The 19,777-nt window shown below is 33.5% G+C and overlaps 2 protein-coding genes across 2 annotated transcripts; both read left to right on the forward strand.

The window, feature by feature from the left end:
- Nucleotides 1-559: 559 nt before the first annotated feature.
- On the forward strand, nucleotides 560-3,320 carry LOC125065667 (uridine 5'-monophosphate synthase). Its single transcript, XM_047673428.1, has 4 exons — nucleotides 560-855; nucleotides 947-1,421; nucleotides 1,602-2,071; nucleotides 2,624-3,320. The coding sequence occupies exons 1-4, from the start codon at nucleotides 709-711 to the stop codon at nucleotides 2,954-2,956; spliced, it is 1,425 nt and encodes a 474-aa protein (XP_047529384.1). The 5' UTR covers nucleotides 560-708; the 3' UTR covers nucleotides 2,957-3,320.
- A 1,222-nt stretch (nucleotides 3,321-4,542) lies between these two features.
- LOC125065791 (WD repeat-containing protein 81) lies at nucleotides 4,543-17,456 on the forward strand. Its single transcript, XM_047673612.1, has 19 exons — nucleotides 4,543-4,780; nucleotides 4,859-5,753; nucleotides 5,964-6,123; nucleotides 6,257-6,416; nucleotides 7,823-7,947; nucleotides 8,152-8,330; nucleotides 8,417-10,906; nucleotides 10,995-11,170; nucleotides 11,729-11,916; nucleotides 12,224-12,299; nucleotides 12,392-12,565; nucleotides 12,792-12,952; nucleotides 13,147-13,404; nucleotides 13,590-13,797; nucleotides 14,205-14,360; nucleotides 14,634-14,774; nucleotides 15,027-15,176; nucleotides 15,282-15,388; nucleotides 15,734-17,456. The coding sequence occupies exons 1-19, from the start codon at nucleotides 4,574-4,576 to the stop codon at nucleotides 15,963-15,965; spliced, it is 6,243 nt and encodes a 2,080-aa protein (XP_047529568.1). The 5' UTR covers nucleotides 4,543-4,573; the 3' UTR covers nucleotides 15,966-17,456.
- Nucleotides 17,457-19,777: the final 2,321 nt, after the last annotated feature.

A 19,777-nucleotide genomic window follows, 5' to 3' on the forward strand; every position in this document is an offset into this window, starting at 1 on the left:
GTTAGAGGCGTCATTCATTCAATTACATGGCTTATTTTTGCAAAATTATAATTATAGTGCAGGAAATACGTTGCCGTAATGTTTCTATTTTTATGAAAGATATACATTGTTAAATTTTCAATATTAATAAATATTACTGTTGAGAGTGCTTATAAAAGATGTTTGAAAAACATAATAAATTAATATACAAGTTTTTAATATTTTTTATTTATTTAAAATTAAGCCTTATTCAGAAGGTAATAATTTAAACTTTATTAAATGAATACTTCTAGAGCTACAATTAGGATAAAATCACGTAATATAATTTGTCCGACTTATATTACTACTACTAAGATTTATCTATAAATTTTTATAATTAATAATCTTAGCTAGTTTTTAAGATTTTGATTGATTTATCAATTCACTCGTTCAACAAGTTCACTTCAAACTAAAATTATTGATTTTATCTGTGGTATATGTCAATGACAAGTGTCAATTATTTAATTTACTCGTGCCCATAGATAATATATACTGAAACTCATGCCTCAGGACAAGCGACAGGAAAGATAGCGAATGATTATCGTCAAATGTCAATCGTCTCATAACTCATTGTATCATTGTGGAACCGAAATATTTAGGTTAGAAAATTATAAAAACAATTTGAAAAAAAATATAAGTCTGATAAAAGACACATATTCAATAACAAGAATTTTACAAAATTTATTGACAATGGGTACCGATAATAAATTAGAGGAGTTAGCCATCAGCTTATACAATATAGATGCGGTAAAATTTGGTGAATTCATGACTAAAAGTGGAATAAAAACGCCAGTTTATTTCGACTTAAGAGTTATTGTAAGCTATCCGGATGTAATGGTAATATATGTTTTTAATTGAATTTCAGTTTAAGCAAAATAAACGGGTTGAAAATAATTGACCATGTGATCTTAATTGTTTTTTTTTCTAGGATCTGATATCTGTTTTACTGGACGAATATGCGCTAAAAGATAAGAAATGTGATCATGTTTGTGGTGTTCCATACACGGCTTTACCAATAGCAACCTTGATTAGTGTGAAAACTAAGACATCTATGTTAATGAGACGGAAAGAAGCTAAGTCTTATGGAACGAAGAAGGTCATAGAAGGTCACTACAAACAAGGTGACTCTTGTCTTATTATTGAAGATGTTGTTACTTCTGGGTCGAGTGTACTGGAAACTGTTACTGATTTAAGAAAAGAAGGTTTAAAGGCTGAGGAAGTAATCGTGATACTTGATAGGGAACAAGGTGGAAAGCAAAACTTGGCTGTAAACAATGTTCAAATGAAGTCTCTATTCACTATGACTGAATTAATTGACATTTTAGTGAATAATAAGAAAATAACTGAAGAAAGTGGTAAAGATGTGATAAATTACTTAAAAAATGTTCAAGCCCCTCAGACAGGTTAGTAATACATAGTATGTTTAGAATAATAACATTCCTATTTTACTATTCACATTAACAATACACAAAACAAAAACTTACTTAAAATAAACAAAAATGCTCTTAAAAAATAATCTCTTTTTTTATATTACAATATACCACAAAATCTTGTTTAATAATACCTAATCAAATTTATTTCAGCTCCTGAATTTGAGAGAATATTACTTCCTTATGAAAAACGAGCAGAGTTTGCCACAAATTCCATTGCCAAGCAATTATTTACAATAATGGCCACAAAAAAAACCAACCTATGTTTATCTGTTGATCTTACATCATCAACAAAGATCCTAGATCTTTTAGAGAAAGTTGGTGAACATGTGTGCTTAGTGAAGACACATATTGACATAATAGAAGATTTTACTAATGATTTTATAGTACGCCTAAAGCAGCTGGCACAAACATATAATTTTTTAATTTTGGAAGATAGAAAATATGCTGATATTGGTAACACAGTATCATTACAATATTCCAAAGGCTTATATAAAGTTGGAGAATGGGCTGATTGTGTGACGGCACATTCGCTGCCTGGTGAGGGACTCTTGAAAGCTCTTAATAATTCTAATAATGGTCTCAGTCGAGGAGTTTTCATATTAGCTGAGATGAGTAGTGAGGTAAGCTTAATATATTATAAAACTCATTTAAGAAATCTTGTTTAATATTTTTTTATTTCTGTAGCAAATTTACACAGTACATTATAATAAATATCATAAAAAACTTACTTTGATAGTTATCATTGGGTAAAGAAAAAAAATTAACTACAAAAAATTATCGACCATTGACATAAAAGACAATAATTTGTCTTAACATGATGTCATGTACAAACTTATTTTTCTATAAATTGTTAAATATTGAATTGCCCGTACACTTAGTTTATCTGGCCACCACTTATCATATATTCTTTTGACAAGCAACAATAGGTAGTATTGTTGTGTTCCAGTATCAAGGATTGAACCAGTGTAATTACTGGCACAAGAGATATAATATAATAGTTGCAAAGATTGGTAGCATATTGGCAAAGATAGGAATGAATTTTTTTTACAGTGTTGGCATTGTGAAAAATTTCATCTAAAGGCAATCAATTTAAAATCAAACTAATTATATGATATAATTGAAATATTTTCGTAACTGTAAACATAAATGATGTAAATTGATTGATATTTCAGGGCAACCTCATTACAAAAGACTACACCGAAACAACTGTTAAAATGGCAGCTAAATATCCTGAAATCATCACAGGATTTGTCTGTCAGAAAAAGGATACATTTAAGGATCCAGGATTGATTCAACTCACACCTGGTGTACAGCTAGAAAGTTCTAAGGATGAACTTGGCCAAGTATATAATACACCAGAGAAAGTTATTTTGGAAAATGGTGCAGATGTTGTTGTTGTTGGAAGAGGCATTGTAGCTGCCAAAAGTCCAGTTTCAGAGGCTATTATTTACAAAGATACTCTGTGGAGGTGTTACATGAAAAGAGTTTCTGGTAAAATGGAATGACCCTTATGTTATATTAAGATTATTAAAACAATCATTCCTTTTTTAATTTGTTGTATTAAAAAAAACATTGCTATCAGATAAAATATAAATTTGTGAATCTATGTTATATGTTGTGCTTATATTTTTATAGTAATAGTATATCTAGGTCATATTTTTTAAAACATAATACAATATTTTTATACTATAAATGTCATTTTACACACCCATTTCCAATTTAGCTTTACAAGGTAAAGAGACTGAATGAATTGACCACTGAGGATGTTAATGACTGTATTATAAATTTTTATAAAGTTTACTCTGTTATAAAATTGCATTCCTGTCTTAAATAAGATTTTATTTAAATATACTGTATTTATTAACAAAAGGTTTTTTATTAATAAGTAATTAAGGTGTTAATTTTAGCAAATATTTAATATAAAGATACTAGATTCATGAAACTCGTATACCTGAATGATTTGTTTGCATATACAAAATGGGATAAAAAGCGAAGCAAGGTCTTCTATGTCGACATTGAAATATTTTGTTAATTTGCTTTATAACTCAGTAATGTTATGACATAAACTTCAAGTATTCAATTATTGACACTTTGTAGCTATGAGTAATCGTTATCAATATAAATTGGTCTAAATTAGCTTCATCCTTAGACTGATTTTCATCACCTATTTATAATTTTGAGCTTTTCGTAGAAGTCTCTTGTTAATAGTTGAGTTATTTTTATTTTTTCAAAAATAATATTAACATTCATCTTTTCCCTTAAGGCGCATTTTCATTGGTCGATAAGTCGGTAGTTAGCCCGATTGCGGGGAGTACCCGCATGCGAGCTAACAACCAATGAAATCCACTGGTCGATAACTCGGTCGATTAAACGTGTGCTGGTGATATCCGCATTCATATATTGATATTTATATATGCGTTATAGAAATCACCCGCACCCCGTATGCGGGCTCTGACGACCAGTGAAAACGATAAACTCTTTGCGGGCCCTAGGCATGCGTTACAGAAATCTCCCGCACCCCGAATGCGGGCCTTATCGACCAATGAAAATGCGCCCTTACTATGGAAGTTTTACTATCTTTGGCGTCTCTATGGAAAAGCTCTCGCTTATTATTTATGTTAGAAAAATAGTATTTTTCTAACATGTAAAATAGTAATTAATTGATACAAAACGAACAATATTATTATTATATTAATTTTAATTTTTACCTTATGTTTACACATTTATGACTTAAGCTGCCAAGAGCCAGGACGAACGGATTTATTTTAATTGAACTAATCAGAAAGTATAGAAAAAAAGTATAGTTGATGCTAACTTAAGAGTGAAATAATTTTAAATCAAATATAAATTAAAACGAATGAAATATTATGATTGAACAACGAAGAACCGTAAATAAGAGCAAAAAATATGTATAAAATATTAATTTCCTCCACCACAAGAGATAATCTACCCTAAATTTATTTGAAAATCGTAATTTATATCATTATAAAATCGATCTGTCAGTTGTCAAGCACGTAGTGCTAAGTCGTAGTCGATATACCTATTATATTCTTTGTTGTCAAATATGTCAAATTAACAACAGTAACCTCGAATAAAACAAAACAAAGAATTTATAACGAGAAATGGATAAAATATCTAAGGAATTGGATATAAATAGTAAAAATATTTTTACCACCGCTTCACCCAATTTATTCGCGGTCGTTGTTCATAATAATTGGTTAAAATGGTTTAAAAACGCAGAAGTTTATAATTGTGTTGAAAAAGAATTAGATTTTACATTGCAGCCTGGTGAAAGTGTTCCTTATCCATGGAGAAAAATATTTATTAGGGTACATATTATACTTCCATTTACATATATTTATTTCTATACAATTATAATATATTTTTGACGCATTTTTTTGTCGTAGGTTTTAAGTAAAAAAGTATCTAAAGTTTTACCACTTCCACGATATAAATTAAATGAGACTATTGTTGAGACACCGTTAACTTTCGCCCAATTGCTACAATATGTCTCTCAGAGTAATCAACGGAATTTATGGAAGGAATCCTATAAAAAGTATTGTCAAAATAATGAAAGTATTAAGGAAAGTACCATAGTTAATCTCATAGAACATGATCAGCTGGTAGCAGAAGTTATATTAAGATTGTATGGTTGTCATATCATAAGAGTCAGATCAGCAGAAAAATTTACTTACTACAAAGAATCAACCAGCAAACATGTCTTGAAATCTTATGAGACTCATGCCAATTTATTAGCAGCTATGTTTGTGCTAGAAACAAATAATAATTACTTTATTGTGTACAGGGGACATTATGAAAATAATTTATTAGATTGTCTTAACTTTAGTCCAAATTTAATAGATAAGACATATGCCAGAGGTTTGTTCATTGTATACCAGTTATTAAGTGTTTCTAAAGCTCTTTCTGACCGAGGACTAAGCCTGGGTACTCTCAAATTGCAAGATATATATATGTCTGAGGATCTGTGGCTTCAAATTATACCACCAATTACTAATAATATACATTGCCTTGACCCTGCATTGATATGTGAGCAAAATAGAAATAGACATACCTCCTGTCAAAGTCCTCCATTAAACGGTGAAAATACACAAAAAACTGGTGATGAATGGTGTTGGAGAAGTGATGCAGTGCAGTTGGAAAAGCTGTGTATGCTCTGGGTGCGAGGAAGGATATCTAACTTAGATTACCTGCTGCATTTAAATGTGTTAGCTGGCAGATCTGCTAATGATCCACAAGCACATTTTATGGTCCCTTGGGTCACTGATTTCAGTTCTAGATGTGGTGAGTACATGTTTTTTTTAAATATTATTGGAATTGTTTTTGTTGTAGATCTTTATTATAAAATTCCAAATTTAATATTTAAAAAGGTACATATTATTTATATTGAAGGTAAGAGCAGTATATATAGATAAACTAAATACAATAGTACTTAATTTTTTCCATATTTTTGTTTCTCTCTTTACATATTTAAAAACTTCAATACTTTTTTAGGACGCAACTGGAGAGACTTAAGCAAGTCAAAGTATCGTTTAAATAAAGGTGATCGTCAGCTAGATATGACATATGATGTCCTAAGTTGCAATGGTCAGATCCCGCATCATGTCACAGATGCACTATCTGACATAACATGTTATGTTTATTTAGCACGCAGGTAAATGAAATATTTGCAATAAATTCTTATTTGAAAATATTATAAATTACACTTTTTTTTTAAAGTAGAAAAATTTATAGGCCACTGAATGTTGCTTAGAAAAGAGATGTATAAATAAATGTATGTGTTATAGAACCCCAAAAGAAACTCTTTGCAAATATGTGCGTAATAAATGGGTGCCAGCAGAGTATCCAGCTTCAATCCAGCGCATGCAGGAATGGACTCCAGATGAATGCATACCAGAATTTTACACCGATCCTACAGTCTTCAAGAGTATGCATGAAGATTTACCGGTACACAAGTAACCTTTTTTTTCTACATAAGTTAATTATTACTCAAGATTTGTATTTTAGGTAAAGACTGAAATACTTCCTTATACTTATTAAATATTCATTATACTTACTTTGTAATTTGAATAATATAGAAAAATTAAAGAAAACTTCAACAAAATTAAAACATGTTTAAAAAGTAGCTCTTTATTGAAAAAAAATCGTATAATTCTATACGATATAAATTGGTGTAAAAATTTAATTTATCATTCCTCTCATATTGCTTCTAAAAAAAAACTTAAGATACTAACGAACTAGTATAAAACTAGTCTGACCAAAGAAAAGGAGGAAGAGGAAAGAACCCTTAAAAAAAAATTGCGTAAAAAGTTTTATTTTGTTTTTTTCGTAGGTACTTAAATTTGTTTATTTCCTATTTGAATAGATGTAGGTATTAAACTATGGAGATCAATTGTTTTTAAAAAGGAATATATTGCAATTTTAATTGCCGTATACGAATAACATTAGTAGTATCAACTGGCCCAAAAGATGGTTTTTTTAGGTTACATGATAAAAAAATATGCAAGAATCTTTTAATTCATTTTATGTTTATTTTGATATTGTGGTTGGTTTACGACCAGTAATTAAAAACTTATCGTATCAATTCAAATAAGGTTGGATGATAGCATGTGGCGTCTGATGTATTTGTTATTTGATAGCCCCTATCTTATTGCTATGGTTTCGTTTATTATGTTTACACATAATATTTTCTTAAATATGTTCCATATAAACTTAAATGGCATTTTAATTGAGAACTTATATTTAAATTACGAAAATGTATTGATTTATTGACTTTTGTTGTTTCGGTTAGCTTATTCGCAGTATGTCAATGACTATAAATTGAAATTTATTACGATGGTCGAAGTTTAAGAATATAAACTATAGATGTGTAATAGAAATATTCTCTGAAATACTAAAATGTAAGGGCTTCATCTTATTTACTATTTAAAATAAACACTATTTTCAAACTGATTAGTAAAGCCAGGAGGAACATAATATCTACATCATGATATAATGTCCTGATTAAAGCCAAAGTTGAGACGTTATAGAACACACAAGAGTGTGCGCTAACTTTATTTTAATTCCGATGGGATAGCAATCCGACACTTTACAGGACCCAATTGACTTGCGCAACGAGGCACGGGAGTGTAATCTTAACTCCGGCAATGACTTTTGGGTTCTTTAGCTTTAGAACCCATACCAAAATATGCCTGATGGTCATGTACCTATATTGTAATAAAATATTTTGAAGCTTTTAAAAGTATCATATTTGTGATATTCAAAAATGATACGAGACGTTTAGCACCCTGTCGTAGTCGTCTAGTTTGACCTAAATAAATGATAAAAAGTCTAAAAATATTTGTGTTTGTTAGGACTTGGGCATTCCGTCCTGGGCGACTTGTGTCGAAGATTTTATAACGAAGCATCGAGAAGCTTTGGAAAGTACGCACGTTTCGGAAAACCTTCATCATTGGATTGATATTACTTTTGGTTATAAGTAAGTATTATTTAATCCCGCATTGAGAATGAAACTTTATTTCAAAATTGAAAAATTCGCTCCTGGAATCCATCTAGGATTTACATAAATGTTTAGTCCACACCTTTTCTTGCAAATCATCTTATTTAATGGTCTACAAATGTCGTTCATTTTAAGAAACAACAGCTAAAAATTTCAATAATGATCTATTACGTCGTCACAAAGACTCTCGGGATCGGCAGCGGTGAAAGCAAAAAACGTGTGCTTGTCGCTCGTGGACGGCAGCACGCGCACGCGGCGCGGCGCGGCCGTGCAGCTGCTGAGCGCGCCGCACCCGCCGCGCCGCTTGCGGGCGCCGCCGCCCGCGCCGCCGCGGCTGCGCTGGACGGCGCCCAAAGACGCCAGTGAGCATCCATGATACTTTGCTCGTATTTAAATATAATATAGAGTTTGAAAAACGGACTTTTTAAATTATTTTCGTCAATTTTAGAAAAATCCGCCCGAGATAGTTCCGATGAAGTATCTGATGATGAAGAAGAATCAAGCAGTCTTCCACAGCATATATCACGTTTGACCGTCCCGGCTCAAAGACTTCGCCGTCACAAAAGCGCTAGTAGAGCGCGTTCGTTGTGTAAAGGACAAGAAGAAGATCTTCCAAACAGTGAGGGCCGGGCTTCATCCCACTCCAGACACTATAGAGTCCAACGATCTGAACTCGGTAAAGATGTAATATACTTGCCCAAAGAGTTCAATCCCGCTGCTTCAATTCAAGCATTAGAAGCGTTGGACAATTTTCATACAAAATGTTTCTTCAGTAAAGCGGAGGATAAAGAAAAACAAAAGGAATCCGTAACAAAAAATCTATATCCGGTGCCGCAAGAAGCGAAAGAAAATGAACAACCATCCTCTAGTAAAGAAGCGTTAGAAGAGACTGCGTTTACGAATCACATGTTCCTTGCGTCCTACAATCAGGGTTATTTGAAAAAGTTTAGTCAAGATAATTTAGACATTAGGAAAGAGAGGAAGAATAGAATGTTCAATACTCGTTACACGACCGATGCAGCCGTCTTTAAGCAATTCGTTACCGAGAGTCGACGACAGGACATGCTCGTGATTGGGTGCCTTATTGTTGAAATATTCTTACATACCTATATGCGTCCGTTAAGATTATCTAACGAAAATTTTCTAGAAAGATATAAAAGTTGTCGCACGATATTAAAATATAACTTCAATTCGATGCCAAAATGTGTCAGCTACGTAGCGTCTTTGCTCTTAAACGTTGACCCTCCAAGCTTGAGTTTTAAGAATGAACTGACTCTTGCTAGGGATGAACCAACTAAAAATATAATCGTCACAGATAAAGGCTTACCGCCGCCATCTCCCTCTCAGTTATTACAGCCTCTTATAATGCAGCATTTAATACCTTTTCCACAAAGTTTTAGTCTATTATATAACCTCGTTAGTACTTTACATGAATATGAACTAACCAGCAATGAACTGCAAATCCTTTATACTTACGAATGTGATGGTACCCAATGTGAGATGTATCAAAATATTGACAAGACTAAACTCTACTTTACCCAAAAAATAGCCGAAGGAAAAATACAAGCTTGTATTAATCATTTAGGAATTCTATTAAATCAAATTACTAGCGACAACCAATTTAATGTTCTTGATATTTTTCTTCAATATTATATTCAAATGCTCGAAAACAAAGAGACTTCTGTGCTTGCTGCGTGGCATTTATTTGATGTGATAAGTAAAGCATTAGGTCCTTCAGAGACAAACAAGAAACTCTTGAGACATATATTAAATCTCTACGAAGATGACGACTATGTCTACGATAAGTCAGATCAACATAAGTTGACCGATGTAGACGCTATCACGAGTGCAGGTTTAGCGAGTAAACAAAAATACGTTAAACTATATCACCACATATTTCTTCTCCAATTAATGGTTAGACTGGGCCTTCAGTGTTTTTTGGACAATTTTACACAACACTTAGTGGAAGCCGTTGGTGGATACAAGGACACTATGGGTGCTGAAAGTGGTTCTCCTGGCCACCTTTGTCACAATCGAGCAACGTTGAGCAAGAAACCAAGATACTCCGATGATAATCTAAAAAATGCTTTAATTAATACTTCCGATATATTTTCTCCCGACACATCTTACGGATCTGAACACGTCGTCACTCCAAACATAGACAAAAGTATTTCGGAAGTAAATGATGTTACGAAAGAAAAAGATCAGGATAGTAAAAGCGAGAACGAGTTATTTCATTTCGAAAATGATAAAGATAGAAATCCAAGTCGAAATAGCAGAAGTAAATCTCCCACAGGCTCTTTGGATTCAAACAACAAAGACTCTAATTTAATTCCGTCGCCATCAGCAACGGAGTACATTTCACCAGGGAATTCGAGATTCTTTGCGAATGTGTCTATACCAAATTCGAAAGAAATTAGTGCGACAAAAGATGAAAATCAAGAGACAACATCAGATTCTAATAAAATACTCACATCACCGACCATTGAGATACCAAGACCTATGTTTACCAGTTACTTGCATTTCGCTGAAGATGATCAAAAATCAGACAGCGTAGAATCCACAAATGAACCACTATTACGACAGATTAAGAGTTTGGACTTGACTCGGAATGTAGCGAATAAGATTGTAAATATATCTCTAGTTAATGAAGAGGACAACGAACCTAACGATAAAGATAATGATGATTATAAAATATCAGATATGAGTTCCGAAAGCCTCATATGGCTGTCGCACAGACTGGGTCCAGTGCTCACGTGCAGATATATCACAAGGAATCTGCTAAAGATGCTCACTCTGTGTTACATCGGTAAAGAAAATCTAGCACCCTGGGACGGTGATGAAAAAGACGAATTTGATGATATATCGATAGTTAACAGTAAAGTCATCGGCGATAGAAACGCAATGAAAGTTATTAAATGTCTCACTTCTATTGTCGGTAAGTTATCAATCATTATTTAATTTAAAAGTATAAATAAGTTTTTTGATTGTGTGAATAAATGATTCGTTAAATACGTTTCTTTCAGCTATGTATGGAGAGCATCTCATAATATTTCAGTATCTCCCACACATGGGGGAACTGATCGCGTCCTGCAGGCGGCGATTGTCCACGCCGTTGGAGGGCGGAGTGGTGGCTTGTTTGCAGCTTATAAAGTATCTTTTACCATTTATATCAGATGTAAAGGTCATGGAACAATTGCAGGTAAGTCAGTCTTTGCATCAAGTTTGAAGCACTTTTTTATTTTTAGTATAAAGTTCATTTGGTATTTAGTTATATTATAAAACTTAGGTTTGACTATATATTCAAAATATCAAACGGACATTTCTAGCAAAGATTTGTTGTAAGTATAGGAAAGATGTGTTGTTAATCTATGGTTATGTTTCATTGTATATTAATTTTATATTTTACATTACGTTAATCGATCGTCTGTATTAAATATATACATATGTAGTAAACTGTTTTCATTACCCATTTATAATTATATTAAGTTGGGTGACTTCGCGTCATGACGGTCCGTCACAGAGCGATTTTACAATTTTTTTATTTAATTTCAACTAAAACAGTATGCGAAATCAATTTTGGATCTGAATATTAAACACGATCTACTTAATAGATTGCTCTGCAATTTTGCACACATCAGGCGCTCGGAACAACGCAATCTATAATATAAAATGTTATTCATTTTAGTACCAAGTAAACGTAGTACTCCTTTACTAGTATAAATTGATAACAATCGTAAGCACCGCGTATCGCTCGCAGGACACGTTTCTGAAGTCGATCCTGCAGCCGGCGCTGCGGCTGGCTTCGACGGCGCGCTGCGCGTACCCCAGCGGGGCGGCCGCGCGCGCCGCGCTCGCGCGCAAGCTGCTCGCCGCGCTGCACGCCGTCGCGCTGCGCGTCGGGCCCGAGATGACGCGCCGCCACCTCTGCGTGCCCGCGCTGCAGAGGTACGCACGCGCCACACTCCATACGCCGTCCACACTCGATTATTACGCGCGCAGCGGCAGGAGGCCTGGGGAGGTCGTGCTAGGATAATTATTAATCCTGATCGACAAAGGGAAGAGCAGGTTACAGTAATAAAACGGATGGTGATCGAATAATTGTTCACGCATATTTTGAAGTTACACTTTTTACCAAAAATGCAATATTTTTCTGAATAGTAAATGTAGTGTATGTATTTATTTATCTATTTTTTAGTTTACCTTTATACATACTACATACAATTCTAATTTAATTATTTTCTTTTAATTTCAGATTTTTCTTAGCATTCGATAAAGCGAGCGGGAAAACTGATAATTGGCCTAAACAGGATGAAAACAATCTCGACAAGGTATACGCGATACATGGCATACTTAATCAGACAGTGTAGTGAATTAATTTTGGATAGAACTTGTTAATATGACATATATTTTTATCTCTCAGTCCTCGGAGCAGGACTTGACCGATTCGAAACTAGAAGGATTCCTGGAGATATGTCGCGACGGTAGTACAGCGGAGTGGGCTATCAAAGACGGTCGCGTAGTTCGATCCGATTTACCGGAACTGGCGTGCACTCCCCCTTCCCTGGGCGACCGGCATGACGTCACTACTCTCTCAGTGAGTTGTTACTGTACAGGCTAATACATTTTGTTTAGTTTGCTATACATTATTACTCAATTTAATTGTATTCTTATTATGGCCTTTTCAAGGCTAATTTATATTATTATAGTTTACATGAGTGTGTGTGTTGTGTGCACAAACACGGGTGCACTCTTTATTCAATTGATAGCTGTTATTTTTAAATTGCTTAATATAATCAAATACATTTGTTTCTTTTTGTCAGGCACAAGAAGAACTACTAATGGTCTTTGACGAAGAGCTCGCGTATCATTCGTACACAACATTCGCGAAGCTGATCGGTACAGATACCTTGGAGAGATGTTTGAAGAACAGTGAGACTATACGCGCATTGTGTTCGAAGTATAGACAGGCGAATTTAATCAGGTTAGCATTTCGATAAGAATACTTCGCTATATTGTAAGCACTTACGTTAGTTGTTATCACCCACTCATGAGACATTTTAGGGACATCTTAGTTCCCATAGTTAGTGGCGCAATACAATTTTATAATATTCTGATATAACACAACCTTCAGGTATATCGGTTAAACAAAAATGTAAAAATAAATGATGATTACAGCTCACCACTTCACACGACCCGCCCGGACAAACGATTCCAATCCTCGCTCAGCGACGAGCCCCTGAACCGTAAAACTATAGATATACCGTCCAAACCAGATGTAGCCGTGGACCACATCTCGAACTCCAATAGCTTCGGTTCGAACGTCACGCTGGTGGGCAACAGGATAGACGTCAGTAATGCGTGCGAGAGTGCGGGACACGTGGACGGGTTTGATGTCGTCGCCTATAAAATGGACGTTGGGAATAAGAGTGACAGGTAGCCTTTTTTCTATTTAAGTTTTTTCTTATTTCAATTCGTGATTTAATTTTTTCTCCTTTTTAATAAATATGTTGATAAGTATATCAACAGCTATTTAAGTTTGTCAAAATATAAAGTATACAGTTTTTGTATAAGTTTTTTAAGGTTCCCTAGTTCTAAAAGATTTTTTTATCGTTTTTAAGGCATCTTCGGGGTGATTGGCTGATATATTGGGAACATGAAATCGGTCGGGCCGACAAAGACGCGCGTTTCAACTTGAAGCAGATAAAGTTACAAACATTCGTTGGACACTCGCATTCGGTTAAGTCTATACACTGTTTAGACAATGAGAACAGTTTCATGAGCGGTTCGAAGGATAAGACCGTTAGACTTTGGTCTTTAAGGAATCAGGTATTTTTTTATTTTAAATTAGTATTTTTGAGTATTTCTGTTTTAAATATTTTCTTTAAAGAAACTACCTAATATTGTAGATTGTAGGAAAATTTTTCTTGGTTATTGATTACAAGTCCCTTAGACCTGATAATAATCTGAAACTCGATGGGTTTTCTTTAACGTCGATCATTTAATCTCCGAAGTGTATTGTCATCTAAAAATATATCATCTACCATTAATGTCCCTTAACAGTTCGTGTATATTGTATAATTGGAAATTATCGAACGTTAACTGGCAAACTTGTCTAAAAGAATATGTTCTCACAAGAAAGTTGCGTATTTGTTTATTAATATATGTTTAAATTTTAATGTACTTCTTTGTGATGTTGGGATTCCAAAGCCTTAAACTTGTTTAAATATCTACAGGGTGACGGTAATGCTGTAACGCAGTGTAATTGGACTTACACCGGTCATAAGAAAGGCGTCTTGTCCCTGACATTCCTGGAGTCGCTCCGTCTAGCCGTCTCCACTGACTCGGTAGTTCATATATGGGATCCGTTTATGGAGAGTGTCGTGTGTCAGGTAAATAATTCACTAAATATTTAGTTGTAACCCATTTTTATGTGAAGAACAAAGACTATTTACAACAAAGATTTAGTCTACAGTATAGAGAATATAGTATTTTATTGCATACATCGTAATGTAGAACTATTAGCCTTTAGTTTTTTTGTCCGTTCTATATAATACTCATATTTTGGATCTATGGGCTGCCTTGCGCTCTTTCCTGGATATCGATATGAAGATATAACGCTCCGAATTTAATAAATTATGAATACATTATAAATACCGCCGCAGCTGGACAGCACGCGCTCGCAGGCGGCCGTGAGCATCGTGCGCGCGCTGCCGGGCCCCGCGAGCGCCGTGCTGGCCGCCACCACCGACGCCACGCTGCGCGTGCTCGACGCGCGCGCGCCCGCGCACCCCTACGAGCTCAAGGTCACTGCGTCGCGAGCTAATTTCTTAATTCATCATACTTAGTGATTGTCAAATTGAAAGGAACCGACGAAAGATGATTTATTTTTTCAGTTTATGGTTATTTACATGTATACAATATCAAAAAGAAAACGGTTGGGCCGCAAACCGTAGGGTCTATTCATTAGAATGTCTACTACTAAAAAAATCTACTTGCAAGGAATCTTTCAACATTTCACCTCCGTGCCCCGTGAGTCTAGCCTTGGGCGTGTGCAGGTGGTGAGCGGCGGCGCGTCGTTCATCCGCTGCATGTGCGTGAGCCCGAGCGGCGCGTGGGCGTGCGTGGGGCTGGCGAGCGGCGCGCTGGCGCTGCTGGACGTGCGCACGGGCGCCACGCGCGCCGCCTGGCGGGCGCACGACGGGGAGGTACCGCAGGCTCATTATGCCGCTCGAGTTCAATTGACTTAATCTAATTATGAACGTCACCAATACTGAGTATTGTTAAGTTCACTCAAGCGTTTCTCAATCTAGGTACTTCGATTGGCAGCGGTAGATGACCACAGGATTCTGAGCTCCGGTCTGGACCAAGTCACGGCTCTCTGGCGGGCTGACGACGGTGAATTGATAGCGCATCTAAAGTAAGTATATAAATATATTAACTTTTAAACCGCTCTGATATTCAAAGTTTTAAAAATATGACGGCGCATGGTGCGCCATCTTGTTTATTCATACTGGTTGGAAAAGAGTGTCAGGGGGAGTTGAACGGCACTCTAGTGAAGCGTCACGTTGATGGTAGTGCGGCAGCTATCTTGGTTCGACAGTTACATTTAAGATTTCTCGCGCACCACGTATGCGAAGAATCGCTAATTTCCAACCAGTATGAATAAATAAGATGGCGCGCCGTCAAATATTAGAAATATAAAAGTTTAGATTTAAAAATGATCCTGTAAATATCACTGATTTAAAAATCTATCCCAAAACAGAGGCAGTACGGAACCAGTGCATTGTCTATCCGTATATTACAACGAACTGATATCAGGAACAACGAACAATCGAATCGGTGTTCACACCTCTTTGGACCAGGAAGCCTCTTTCTCCAGCACCAAGTTGAGATCAGACACGTTCAAAGGAGTTCTCACTTGTATGTCAGTGTTACCTTTAAACAGGCTACTGTTGTTGGGTAGTGACAATGGTACCATCAGTTTGCTCTGTTGATCTCCAATCAATACATCATTTTTTGGTGGAACTTTCCAGATTCTACAATCTGGTAAGAAATGTGTTCTAATAGAAGTATAATGTAAAAAATAGACAATTGGTTTGTATTCAATATTTCTTTGAAAATTAGTAACTAATTATGACGAATTCATAAATCAAAACACGACTGCCAACAATCGAACTCAGAAGTAAAAACGGGCTTGTGTATTAATTCTAATAATAAATGCATTTAAATGTTATGATCTATTCAAAATCACACATACATAAATGAAATCCTGTAAACATTACATTCCTTTCTTTCGCAGTCGTGTAAAAATAATGTCGTATTTTTTGAAAACTGATCTCATTTTAAAAAAGTTTTGCGTAGACTTTTCATTCGTACTATATTTTAGAATTGTACTATTCCTAAGACTCCCTAAGAGATAACAACTTTTTTTTGCTTAATACGTTTTTGATTAGGTCTCTTATTAATGCCTTACGTACGGTAGTTGAGTTTAGCTAACAGTAGTATTGCCAAAAACAAGATTTTATTTTTATTTATACATTTTCAGAATATTTGTACATGCATCACAAGTTTGCGCGTATGTAACAATATTTAGCTTTAATACGTCAATCCATTGATTATACTGTCTACACGGACGTTATAATCTGCCATTTGTCACATTTAAAAATCATTAAACCATAGTCACGTTCAATACTTTTGTTGCAACCAATCATTGAAAATATTATACACACTATTAATTGCTATATAACTTAACATTATAAATGCAAGAAATAGTGAACTTTAAATGTTTGTGACTCAACCACACTTAAACAGCTGCATGCAATCGATCAAATTATAAAATTAGTTTATCTGTTGTGGAGCAGGATGGACAGTAGTGAATTTTAATTTAAACTGAGCCAAGTTATAAATAATTTTGTTTTTCCAAGCAAATAGAGGAATAATTTAATTTATTGTAAATCTTTCACAATTATTTCTATATGCGTATGTTACAGGGTTTTCAATTGTTTTAAAATATTAGTCATTCCATTTAGAAACAAAGCATAATAAAGTACGTTAGCTTATATTTTATGTGATAGTCAACTTTTATCTGTACATAAGTATTGGTCAATGAAATTATAAAAATATAAACAAGTTGAATATATAGTATTTGCTTGGCAATATGCATGTTTTTATTTAATGGCCCCTTGTTGTCGTGGGGCTAACTAATCATAGCCCCTTTTGTATGAGGGGCATTTATGTCGATCACAAATGAAGTCCCTTGCTGTGACTGTTATTAAAGATGATAAGTATCACACATGCGGAATTATCGTTATAATATTTTAAAAGATATTTATATATATATAAAAAGTACAAATAAATCGCAACCAAAGAGATTTTAAGCTGTAATTACGTTATTAACTTTAATATGAACTTGCCTTCTTCACTTGTGCGGCTAAGTTGATTTGTCTTTTAATATTTTATAATTGTAATACAGAAACTTTTGTTTAATAAGGTATATTTAATATAATGAAAATATAGTACATTATTTAAATTAACTTTACAAAGAAAAAAATATTAAATAACAACAAAAGTATATGTAACAATAATAATTTTAAGCCACTGTTCGTTTCGTTTTATATTCTATTATGTTTCGAATTATAATCAGCATTTTTTTTATTAGTTAAAAATTCTATATGTATATAAAATGTCTCGAATAAATAAAGAACGAATATTTGAAGCGTTTTTAACACAAAAAAACACTGTCAAATTGAAAAGTCAATATACTTAAACTGGGAAACATTTAAACATTAACTCAACTTTTCTGTCATCAGTATTTTTAATTATATATATATGTATAGTACATGTCAGTTGATTATGCATTTTATATGTGTTTACATAAAGTCCAATCTAAAAGATTATATGTCAAACGACTTTTTTAATTAAATTATAAATAGTAAATACGTTTAATGAAATTTATTACTTTATGCTTTATTTTATACGGTTATTATTTGGCTATGGATCTGTTGATTGTGTTTATAAAATCATGATTCTATTTGCATATATTTTTTGAGTTATTTCTTTTCAAAATAATAATTCATATTTTACTGAATAAGATGAAGAAATAATTGCTATGTAATAATTTTGATATTGCTTTTGATAAGGTTAAAATATAAGTTTAGACAAAAGCACGTTCCTTTAAGTTTAAGATCACAAATTGACATAATAATTTTGAAACTAGTTTTAGTTACGTTTTTGTGTGATATTTTGAACAATGTATTTCTTTTTAATTGTACGCTAGTTGCGTTCATTATTGATTGTATATTAGTTCTATTAGCAAGTTAAGACAAATTAAAAATCTATATCACAATATTGCTTATTTGTTTATATTTAGTTATATTAAATATTGTTACATATTGAACGTAGCTTTAGGCACTCTTGATTATTTAAATTAAGTGCCAAAAGGTAGGAAATAAATAATAATCCATCAGAATGTACCTTTTCATAAATCCGATGATCTTTTAGAATGAATTTCAGATATGTAATGCTTTGGGAGTAGCATGGTGGAACAAGCTCTTAGCCTTCTCCAGAAGTGGGAAACAACAGGCTGTTGCAACTTTTTTTAATTATTTACCATTATTTAAGATTTATTTTTTGGATAAAAAGCCTTCGTCGATCAGCTGTTAAGAATTTAAATCGAATATATTATTGATTGTGTCTTATATAATAGCAAATAACATTCCCGAACTGTAAGATAATTTTGAATTAAATAGTGTGGTGTGTAAATGATTAAAGTTTTTGAGTACTGGCCGCTTGACTTCATATACAGTATAGTGTAATTTTACATTATAAATACTTTTTTATGAATGTAAATTCACACGAACTCTGTTCTAACTAGCTATAAAAGTATTTTTTGTAATAAAATGTTCTAGATTTAAAGCTTCTTTTATTTCTTTCAAATACTATTCCATTTTGATTATATCTATAGATATTTTCAAATTATCTGTTAACTAACTTGGGTTTTGGCTATGAATGTAAATAAGAGGTATTTATAGACATTGCTTTTTTGGACTTTTTGGATGGACTATATTTTTGTGTCCTTATATATCACAGTATACAAACTTTTTGAAAATGTACTAAAAAAAGAAAGTTAATTGTTGACAAAGATTTATTTTCGATACGTTTTACTAACGCATATTTACACAGTAAACTGGATGATTGTATTTCATATTCGACCCTATGCAGATATGAAGATTACACATTTTTGATATATTATATTATAGATTTGAATATAATGGTTTTATTTGATTATATTTTTTTATAAATATACTATTCTTCGTATTAATCTGTGGGGATATCTGTTAAACTGCATAAATAAAGATTGAGTAGCAGCAGTGTCCGGTGTAAACAGCTGGATGTTTTAATAATAATAACAGTAATAAAAATGGACAAATATAGATATATCTCATTTACAAATTAAAAAAAAGAACTTCATTAAATAAACACTGATACCTGCGTCCAAAATCTGCTGTTGAAACAATGACCATTAAAAGAGTTAAAGGGGGAAGAGGGCTAGTTGATCTAAAAACGTTGTGGGAAAGCCAAATTAACAACTTGAGATTTTTTTACTATAGTAAAACTGAGAGTCCAATACACAGAGCCTTGGTCACATCGCTAAATTTAAAAGAAACTCACGTCACTTATTAACTACAGAATATTAGCGAAGACCAAGTCATCAATACTAAAAATTACAGAAAACACATAATTAGAGATCTAAAAGATCTAGACGACCGATGTAGAAAATGCTACAAAAATCCAGAAACCATTCAGA

Source organism: Vanessa atalanta, chromosome 8 (assembly GCF_905147765.1).
Source record: "Vanessa atalanta chromosome 8, ilVanAtal1.2, whole genome shotgun sequence".
NCBI lineage: Eukaryota > Metazoa > Arthropoda > Insecta > Lepidoptera > Nymphalidae > Vanessa > Vanessa atalanta.

What these genes read in the sequence shown, in the direction of transcription:
- LOC125065667 (XM_047673428.1), top strand. Translation starts at nt 709, where the DNA reads ATGGGTACCGATAATAAATTAGAGGAGTTAGCCATCAGCTTATACAAT. An exon ending in TAAGCTATCCGGATGTAATG is followed by an intron (nt 856 to 946) that starts GTAATATATGTT and finishes TTTTTTTTCTAG; the next exon opens with GATCTGATATCTGTTTTACT. An exon ending in TAGCTGAGATGAGTAGTGAG is followed by an intron (nt 2,072 to 2,623) that starts GTAAGCTTAATA and finishes TTGATATTTCAG; the next exon opens with GGCAACCTCATTACAAAAGA.
- LOC125065791 (XM_047673612.1), top strand. Translation starts at nt 4,574, where the DNA reads ATGGATAAAATATCTAAGGAATTGGATATAAATAGTAAAAATATTTTT. An exon ending in TGCGTGCCCGCGCTGCAGAG is followed by an intron (nt 11,917 to 12,223) that starts GTACGCACGCGC and finishes TTTTAATTTCAG; the next exon opens with ATTTTTCTTAGCATTCGATA. An exon ending in ATGACGTCACTACTCTCTCA is followed by an intron (nt 12,566 to 12,791) that starts GTGAGTTGTTAC and finishes TCTTTTTGTCAG; the next exon opens with GCACAAGAAGAACTACTAAT.